The sequence below is a fragment of the Zootoca vivipara genome, chromosome 1 (assembly GCF_965207765.1).
Source record: "Zootoca vivipara chromosome 1, rZooViv2.hap1.1, whole genome shotgun sequence".
In the NCBI taxonomy this organism is placed as follows: domain Eukaryota; kingdom Metazoa; phylum Chordata; class Lepidosauria; order Squamata; family Lacertidae; genus Zootoca; species Zootoca vivipara.
In genome coordinates, this window is record NC_142582.1 from 104,999,209 (window position 1) to 105,009,330 (window position 10,122).

Below are 10,122 nucleotides of genomic sequence, written 5' to 3' on the forward strand. Positions count from 1 at the left end.
TTCCCCGCCGGAGTGGTATCTATTTATCTACTTGCACTCCCAACTGCTAGGTTGGGAGGAGCAGGGACCGAGCAACGGGAGCTCACCTCATTGCGGGGATTCGAACCACCAACCTTCCGATCCCGAGCCCTAGGCTCAGTGGTTTAACCCACAGCACCACCCTATATATAGAAATGAGCAAACCAGTGATATTTTAGGGAGCAGGCTCGCAGGCTTACATCACAGGAGCCTACACAACACAGAACACTGTTGCTGTATGTAGGTTTTATTTTATTTGTTTTTCATCTTGTATTTTGGAAATGTGCATCCAGGTTTGTTTTTTCTTTAATTTTTTTTTGGGGGGCCCAAGTGAGTGGGGCCATAAGCTATAGCTTGTTTAGCTTATACTTAAATCCGGCACTAGGGGCGGGGTACAGCTTCTCCGTCCTATGCAGTACAGCTAACTGACATGCTGCAGCTACACCTTCCAGCATCACTTTTGCAGCTGTGCAATAAGCAGGGACAAAGGAAGCTGGATTAGGCCACTGGCCACCGTAAACAAAGAATGCTGGACGAGATAAACCTTTCTGGTCTGGTCCTGCAGCGCCCTTTACGTTCTCAAAACAGGTGCCGCTTCCTTTGGACTCCCCGTCCGGAAAACAGCACCTTCCTCCTCCGGCTTCTTCCGCTTCAATGACAAAAGGAGTCGGAGCGGCCACAGCGACGCCGCCTCCCTCCCGAGAACGCACAACCCGACCGCGAGGCAAACCCCGCCCCCTCCGGAGATCGGGCCTATCAGATCTCGACGGGCGGCGGGGCAGGTTCTTTGGTCGTCCAATGGGAATGGGCCTACCCGGAAAAAGCGTGTGTGCGTCGGTCCGGCTGGCTACAAACTCCTTTTGCTTTTCGTTCCCCCGGCCGAATTAGTTCCCCCACACCGCCAACGCTTTCCATCAACCTTCGCTTCGAATTGCCGGGATGTCGGCCGCGGCTGCGAAAAGAGAATCCGATCTCTCCGGGCAGATCGAGGACTTTGTGGCGCTGCTTAAACGGGGCGGGAAGAGGCCTCGCTCGGAAGATGTTGCGCGGCAGACGGTGGGCCTGCTGCGGAGGATCGTGGCGAACGGGCGCTGGGACAATGCGGGTGAGAGAAGGGCAGAGGCAGCGAGGGAGCCCTCGCCGCATACACAGGCTCCTGTCGCCGGGCTTAAACCCTTTCTTCCCAGTCGTGCCCTCCACCCGTTTCTTCCCTAAACCGAGAAACAAAACCGCGATTTTACTTCGGTTGGCTCCTTTCTCCACAAGTAGCTGCAACGATGGCAGGACTTGCCTAGCTCACCATACATAATTTGCCTTTCCACCTCGAGCGGCCACAGATGCAAAGGAAGTTTATGACTCCTGCACCTTTTAAGCAGAGATAGGAGACCTATGGCCCTGTAGATGTTGTTGCCCCTCCAGATCCCATCATCCCTGACAATTGATCGTGATGGTTGGGGCTGATAGGAGCTGGAACACCTGGAGGGCCACTTGTATTTTAAAGGGTTGTATTGGAGAGCTGATTATGGAAGGTGCCTCTTTTTTCCACCCCTATGTAGCTGCCAACATTTCCTTATACAGTACACAATTCTTAGGGGGTTCCTAGACTGGTGTGCAACCCGTCTTCCATGTGATAATAGTGCATTAGTGGCGGTTTTCTATTGGATCTCCCATACATTATTACATTTTATTAGTAGTTCTGCAATGCTTCCTCAATGTCATCCCATTATTGCTGTCTAGAGGGTCACTCTTGTGCGGGCAAATTGAGGCAAAACAATAACTCCAGAGCGTCTGTGATATGAGAAGTTACAACATGTCAGTTAAAAGGTATGGGATATGCCCTGAATTGAAATGAAGCAGTATGTTTGCCCCAAAACATTTGAAGAAGTAAACAGTATTGAGAGTGGGCTTGCATATAACCACCCCAATACAATCATGAACACAAATAATGTTGAATGCCCAATAAAAAGGATGTCTGGGGCCCTTAAAAGGTAAATAAATCAGTCTCTCTCTCTCTCTCTCTCTCTCACACACACACACACACACACACACCGCCTGTTATCCTGTCCTTGCCTCTGTTCATCTGTGTAATGTAGGCACTTTTTACTAGATGTATCATCCTGATCTGGGTAGGCTAATTTTAATCACCCAAAAAACAAAGGGGGGGGGGGTAATGTAATGCAATGTATTACACAGCCCCCACCCCCAGGTTCCTGCCAACCAGATGCAGGCAGAATGAGTAGTTTGAAATATCATTTGAGTGTCTACTGCAGGCATCCCCAAACTGCGGCCCGCTGGATGTTTTAGCCTACAACTCCCATGATCCCTAGCTAAGAGGACCAGTGGTCAGGGATGATGGGAACTGTAGTCCAAAACATCTGGAGGGCCGAAGTTTGGGGATGCCTGGTCTACTGTGAGGAGTAAACACACTGTACTGTGTAATTAGCTTTGAAAATTCCCTACATTTCAGGAGAGCTGATAAGCATAATTCGTCAGGAGGGTAAGAAAATGACTGCTGCCCAGCCATCTGAGACCACTGTAGGCAATATGGTGAGACGAGTGCTGAAGATAATTCGAGAGGAGTATGGCAGGTAATGGTTGCTTTTGTTTGATTAGAACCTAGCCAATCCAATTTCTCTAATGTAGAAACCACCTGAACTTACTGCACCCGACACTTTATTTAAAATTCATTTATAACCATTGAAAATCATTTGTAGGAAAGCTTTTGGAACAGTTGATGTTGGCTATTTTTAGGACCCAAATTATTTATGTGATTGTAAGTGGTTTTATTTTATTTATACTACCCTTCATCCGAGGAACACAGGGTGGTTTACAAGATAAAAATACGTAACATAGTAACAAAACAATCCCCCCCCATTTAAAAGGCCAAATTTTGTTTAATTAGTAAACGACTGAGAGAGGAGGAATGTTTTTGCCTGGCACCTAAAGATATGTAACAAAGTCACCAGGCGAGCCTCCCTGAGGAAAGCATTCCATGTCTACGACGGGACTGATATCAAAATTCTCCACTTTCAGACCACCCTCTTCCTGCCCAGTTGAAGGTCCAGAGTGTGACCTGCCACATGCGTTGGTCTGATGATATGTTGAGACAGCCCCAAGGTCATCATGGTAGCCACGAAGCCCTAAGCCACCCCAGAGCACTTTGCCATGGCTGTTGAAAGCCCCCAAAACCAGCTGTCTAGAAGCCCTCAACACCGTTCTGAGACCTGCTCTGTTAGCTCAGGCAGGGAGACTGCTGGGCAGTGAGGCAGGCAGTAAACCAGCAGTATCCCTAATGTGTCCCAATTACCTAATGCCAGGAACAAATACTCTAGATACCCCTCAGCAGCCCTGCTTTTATTTTACCAGCCCAGCTAGATGATGCAAGTCAGCTGGGGGTAGAGTGACAGGTGTTGGTGGGAGTGGCTGAGTCCAGGCCTCAGGGCATCCAGCTTAGGAGTCCCACTGTGAAGCAGGCAGCTAGGGGGCTTCAGCTGTTCCTGGGGTCCTCCCTCTCTTACACAGGAGTGATGTTTTAATATATTTTTAATATTGTGTTTTAATTGTAACCCACCCTCGGCCCTTAGGATGAAGGGTGGGTAAGAAATAAATAAATAAATAAATAATAATAATAATAATAATAATAATAATAATGTATTGCTACTGTATGTACCATTCCCTGGCAAAGTAATTACTTTGAATTAAACCACAAATGCACATGCTATTGTTTTTCTTTTCTGGCCAAATACACTTGAGCTGTGTGAGCAATATTGTCCCAGGATATTTGGCTTTTAGAAGGACTAACATAAATATTATCAGATGTTCTTAATTCCTTCTTTGATGGGAAGCCACAATGCCTGATCCAGCATGTAACCTAGTCTTCCAGCAGGATTGTTTTTCTGTTTTGAAAGAGTCCCATTTGTTTTGTAGGCTTCGAGGATACAGTGAGGAGAGTGACCAGCAGGAATCACTACACAAACTTCTGACCTCGGAAAGTAGTGACGACACTGAGAGTTTCAATATCTACTATCCTCCACTCAGGGCCAATATCATTGAAATTATTAGTGAACTCTTAATTGAACTAGGTAAGAGAGAGCAGTATAATAACAGGAATAACTGTAGGAACTACATGATTGCTAGTAAAATGAGAAAGTTCCAATAATGAGTATTGCTGAAGTGTTCCACCCTTAACTGCTGCATAATGCTGCCTTCCTATTAGGAAGATCAGAAATGAGAAGAAACAGGTAGAGCTTTTCCCATCATTTTCAGCTGGAGTAGTGTAAGAAGATTTTGGTACTCATGATATAGTGTGGTACGAATATAGCCCACTTAGGTTCAAGAGACGGACGTAACCACGGGAAGCTACTTCTTGCATGGAATGAAAGCTAAACCTTTTAAATGGACCTTTTCCTGTTAAATGGACCTTCAGAGTCTCCCTTTAGAGTCCCCTCACCTGCCCTGTCCTGACTCCCCTACTGTAAGTTTAAAAAATAAGACTCCCCCACGCATGCGTGTTCCTGAAAATGTCCCCATCCCCCACTGCTTTGGCTGACTCAGGGTCCTACCTCCCCCCGCATGGCTATGTGTTTCCCCCCTCCCTTTGTTGTGCCTCATCCCTGTGATTCCCCCACCCTGTGAAAGGCCCATATTCTGTTTGTTTTTGCCTGTGGCCTACTGGGCAGTGGTGAGGCCTACTCAGTTTTCCCTGTCCCAAACCACCCCCACTGCTTTGGCTGACTCAGGGTTCTTCCTCCCCCCCCCCATGGCTATGTGTTTCCACCCCTCCCTTTGTTGTGCCTCATCCCTGTGACACCCCCCCCCCTTCTGAAAGGCCCTATTCTGTTTGTTTTTCCCTGCTTGGCAATGCTGCGGCCTGTTGAAAAAGCTGGGCCTTGTTGCTGCAAAAGGACTGTTTTCAGTTGGTTGCTGTGAAATTTTGTGATGTCATCTGGCGGCGCAGCTTTGGAGGCAGCAGCATGCAATCTGCCTTTCTATTGGATGCTTCTGGGGTCTTCAGAGCTTCTGGTGGTGATGTCTAATTTGGGCGCCACTTTTTTGTGTTTAGTCATTATTTTAGGTGTGAAAGGTGTGTTTTTTTTGGGGGGGGGGAATTATGCCAGATCCCTCCCTGATGGGCATGGAACGTTGTGGCCAAATTTGTTACATTACGGTTCAGTAGTTACGGAGAAAGGCTGTGACCTCAGCGCGTGCAATGCCTACATTTATATATATATAGATAATGCCAAATCATCCAACTGTAATTGCAAACCATAGAGACTGTCTGAGCAAACAGTATGTGTCCTTTTTTTCTTTTTAATGCCATAAGCCCTTGGCAGTATACGATTCAGGTATGGTAGGAAATAATGAGATTCCACCCTGTTTGGATTAGGGCCCTAGTAAAAAGTAAAGATGGGACCCAGGTGGCACTGTGGTTAAACCAGTGAGCCTAGGGCTTGCTGATCAGAAGGTCGGCGGTTCGAATCCCTGTGACGGGGTGAGCTCCCGTTGCTCGGTCCCAGCTCCTGCCAACCTAGCAGTTCGAAAGCACGTCAAAGTGCAAGTAGATAAATAGGAACCGCTACAGCGGGAAGGTAAACGGCGTTTCCATGTGCTGCTCTGGTTCACCAGAAGCGGCTTTGTCATGCTGGCCACATGACCTGGAAGCTGTACGCCGGCTCCCTCGGCCAATAATGCGAGATGAGCGTGCAACCCCAGAGTCGGTCACGACTGGACCTAATGGTCAGGGGTCCCTTTACCTTTACCTTTAAAAAGTAAAGGGACCCCTGACCATTAGGTCCAGTCGTGACCGACTCTGGGGTTGCACTGCTCATCTCGCGTTATTGGCTGAGGGAGCCGGCGTACAGCTTCCAGGTCATGTGGCCAGCATGACTAAGCCGCTTCTGGCGAACCAGAGCAGGACACGAAAACGCCGTTTACCTTTCCGCTGTAGCGGTACCTATTTATCTACTTTCACTTTGATGTGCTTTCAAACTGCTAAGTTGGCAGGAGCTGGGACCGAGCAACGGGCGCTCACCCCGTCGCGGGGATTCGAACTGCCGACCTTCTGATCGGCAAGCCCTAGGCTCTGTGGTTTAACCCACAGTGCCACCCGCGTCCCTATTTCCTAGCTAATTTGCAGTGGAGGAGGTATTGGGCCTGTCTTTTCTCTTATGGTTGGATTACTTTTCCCCCCCCACAGAGGGTACCACTGACAACATTGCCATGCAGGCCCTGGAGCATATCCACTCTAATGAGGTGATCATGACCATTGGCTATTCACGCACAGTTGAGGCCTTCCTGAAGGAGGCAGCACGCAAGAGGAAATTCCATGTAATTGTGGCTGAATGTGCACCCTTTTGTCAGGTAAGACCTGTTATCTGGGTTATCCTTGTCCCCTGCTCACTGTTGACTATGGAGCACTTTTAATTGTATTTTTGTTTTATTTATTTAACAAATTTTATAAACTACTTGTCAGAAAACTCTTAAGCAGTTTACAAAAATAGAGCTGTATATTGTAATCATAAATGGAATATTTTTTCCCATTTATGGGAATGTACAGTATAGGCTTTGTGAATAGGTAGTAGGTTAAGGGAAACTTCTTACCTTTCCCAGTAGGAGGATGGTAGTTTCTGATGATAATGGCTTTTATGGACAGTGTGAAAACCTTGCATGCATGAACAGCACCCATTTCACAATAAATTCTGATAACTGGCAGTTTTGAGATATAAGAAAGCATTTCTTCATATAATGCATAGTTAACACACCATTGATATTATTCCCACGCTGTATCAGCCAACTCTTCTTGTTGTTCCAAAGTCTGCTGTTGCAGGCAAAGCTCTAATACGGGTTCAGACTTTCTCTGTGATGGTACCCTGTCTGGAATTCTTCTGCTGGAAGTGGCAAGACAATAGTGCCAACTTTAAACATATCTGTTCTCCTGGGTGTTTGGTGATTGACATATAGGCTATTCAGCTTTGTGTTTACTGATAAATCTATTTGCTGTTTCTTTGTTTAATACATAGTTTTATAGTATTTTGGAAACTGTCCTAGGGTTCTTTTGTAATGAAGAACAGTCTAAAGGTTCTGTCAATAATTGTTATAAATAAATAACATGGTGACTTAATTGCCACACTCTTTGTGGTGAATGATGAGCATTACTGTTTGTTTTTAAAGCATTAGGTGAATACTTGATGGATAGTAGAAAAAAATAAATCATAGTAGGTGTGCATCTCCATTTTCAGACTTCTGACTGACCAATTCTGCGATTAAGAGGTGATGGATATTGTCAAGGAAGCTGTCTCATTACTGTTGACAGAAATAATACTTGGATTACTGTGACCTGGCTTGAGATGAACTGTGTGCTCATAAAGCTTCAGAAACTCTAGCTTACAAGCATTACTTGCCTGGCCCTTCCAATGCACATTGTCACGTTCCCCTTTTTCTTTTTCAGGGTCATGAAATGGCTGTCCGTTTGTCTAAGGAGAACATAGAAACTACCGTCATGAGTGATGCAGCCATCTTTGCCGTCATGTCTCGTGTCAACAAGGTAGGCAGGATGGGACTCTTTGGTTTGTTTCTCCTCCTATGTGAACCATCCTGGGAGGCTTGTAGATTCAGAGTGGCTAAACTTTTTTAGGCTGAGGGCTGCATTGAACTATTGTAAACCAGCCAGGGGACAAAGTGTAAAAAATGGATATGGCTTTTTGAAAAAAGACAAAATTTGGTGGGCCACAGAAAAAAGACCCCCAAAACTTTTGGCATAACAGCCTCACAGTGCAATACCTATGGAAGCAGTCACTGAAATAACGAAACTTTAATTATTATTTTTAAAAAAGTTTTAAATAGAAGAAATGGAGGACGGGCTGGGGACCCCACAAAAATCTTTTAGCATCATGGCATCAGAGCCAGAGTCCAATAGCAGTCAAAATTCCTGTTCTGAAAAACTGGATCTGGGGGGGGCGGTATTAAAAAGCTCTTGGCTGACTACATGTTATCTGGGGATTCCCATAGGAGAGGAATTGTGTTGGGACAGATGGGTCAAGATCAGCCTTTTTGACAAGCAGAGGGCCAGACTCAACTACAGTTTTGATAGTGGAAGCCAGTGCAAGAATCCCTGCTATTGCAACGGGCTCCCCCCGCCTCCCACCGTGCTTGCTTTCCCCCATACACTCTGGAGGGCTGAGAGACACCCCCTGAACAATGTGCAGGGGGAGGAGAGATCAATTCAATGGGAAAACAAAAATGCTTGTGCTGCCAGAATGATCTCCTTAGTGCTATGATGAATTATACCCAAAATTTGCTCCCCACTTGAGTTACTGGTTCTATCATACGTTAGGAACGCTTATCATCATGCTTTGTCATGATCTAAGATAAATAACTTCCCCCACATTGCAGTTCATTATGATAGTCTGGTCTCTTAATATTTCTGTATTGCAGGTAATAATTGGAACAAAGACTATCTTGGCCAATGGTGCCCTGATAGCTGTCAGTGGCACTCATACCTTGGCACTGGCAGCCAAGCACCACTCCACCCCTCTTATTGTCTGTGCACCCATGTTCAAGCTCACACCACAGGTAGGTGCAGTAACCTCTGCATAGCATCTCTATGGTCAAGAGCAACATAAATGCTCAAAGAGAGCCAGTGCTGCTGCACATGGATGGAGCCAAATGCATACATTAATATGGACCTTTGCTAGTGCAAGCAAGTTGCAAAATGTCCGTGTGTCTTGTAGAGAAGACTATAAAGTAACCGTGTCAATGCACTCGAATCCTGTCCTGCACAGCTGGGTACCATTTGGATCGTATCTCTTCTGAAATCTAACAAGACATATGGAACGGACCAGGGCTCTGTGAACATACAAGCACTGGAAATGATATTGGATACAGAATTCAGAAGCTTAATAATAATAAGAAACGATAAGTTTTAAAATGTATAAGAAAAGTACCTAGACTGCATCTCTTGCATAGGATGATAGTGATGGTGCCCTTGCTGTTCTCTCTTCCAGTTCCTTAATGAAGACGACTCATTCCATAAATTCGTCTCTCCACAGGAAGTGTTGCCTTTCACAGAAGGTAGATTTTTTAAAACATTCTTTTGAGAGGAAGCTACTCTGTAAGCTACTTTTAGTGACTCTGGACCTTAGAAAGCCCAATCTATACATGTTTTCTTAGAAAGAAATCCCATTGTGTTCAATGGGGCTTACTCCCAAGTAAGTGTGCATAGGATTGCAGCCTGAGTTACTAAGCTTCATGCTGTTTGGCAGAGATGAAGCTTTTGGCTTCAATCTTAAATTCACTGACCAAAGAGCAAGTCTCATTGAATTTCATGGGACTTTACTTCTGAGTAAACATGCAAAAGGTTGTACTGTTAGTACTAGGATGGCATTGTGCTTACCAGTACGTCCTGATCTACTTTAAGCAATAACTGTACTTTAAGCTGTAACTGTTTCTTCAGCTAATATATTTTGTACATGCCTTCCTCCAACTTATATTGTGCACCGAAGGCAAAATATGGTGTGATATAAGCAGTGATAAACTATTAAAATAATGTTGGCTAAGCCAGCATGGACAGTGGTCCCCAGCTGTGTCTTAAACACTGCTGTTCTGAGGGATTCTCAGTGCAGTTTTCTTTTGAATAAGCATGCTTTTGATTATACCGTAGAACTGATCTCTACTCAGGCTTTGAATAATAGAGCACATGAGGCAAGATAGGCCTCTATCTCACCTCCTTTTGCTGCATTGTCTGAGTTTTTTTCACTGATTCTTATATGCCATACACTAACTGCAAGGCCATTTTTTTTCTTGTTCACTACTTCTGTTGTTCATTTTTCACTCAATTTGAATATTTTTCTTTCAGGAGATATTCTGTCTAAGGTCAACATTTATTGTCCGGTCTTTGACTATGTTCCTCCAGAACTTATCACACTCTTCATTTCAAACATTGGAGGCAACGCTCCTTCCTACATCTATCGTCTAATGAGTGAACTCTATCACCCGGCGGATCGTGAACTTTAAGCTATGGACACCATTTATATCACGGAGTAGATGTGTACTTTCCCCTGAAGAAGCAGTGGCAAAATAAAATGTCAGACTGCAGAAAATGGACTT

The 10,122-nt window shown here is 45.2% G+C and overlaps 1 protein-coding gene across 1 annotated transcript; it reads left to right on the top strand.

Moving 5' to 3' along the window:
• The first annotated feature begins 890 nt into the window (after positions 1 to 890).
• On the top strand, positions 891 to 10,119 carry EIF2B2 (eukaryotic translation initiation factor 2B subunit beta). The gene is made up of 8 exons (XM_035108382.3): positions 891 to 1,123; positions 2,486 to 2,606; positions 3,946 to 4,100; positions 6,215 to 6,378; positions 7,466 to 7,561; positions 8,452 to 8,589; positions 9,021 to 9,087; positions 9,872 to 10,119. Exons 1-8 carry the CDS (start codon positions 958 to 960, stop codon positions 10,027 to 10,029), a joined length of 1,065 nt encoding a protein of 354 aa, XP_034964273.1. The 5' UTR covers positions 891 to 957; the 3' UTR covers positions 10,030 to 10,119.
• Positions 10,120 to 10,122: the final 3 nt, after the last annotated feature.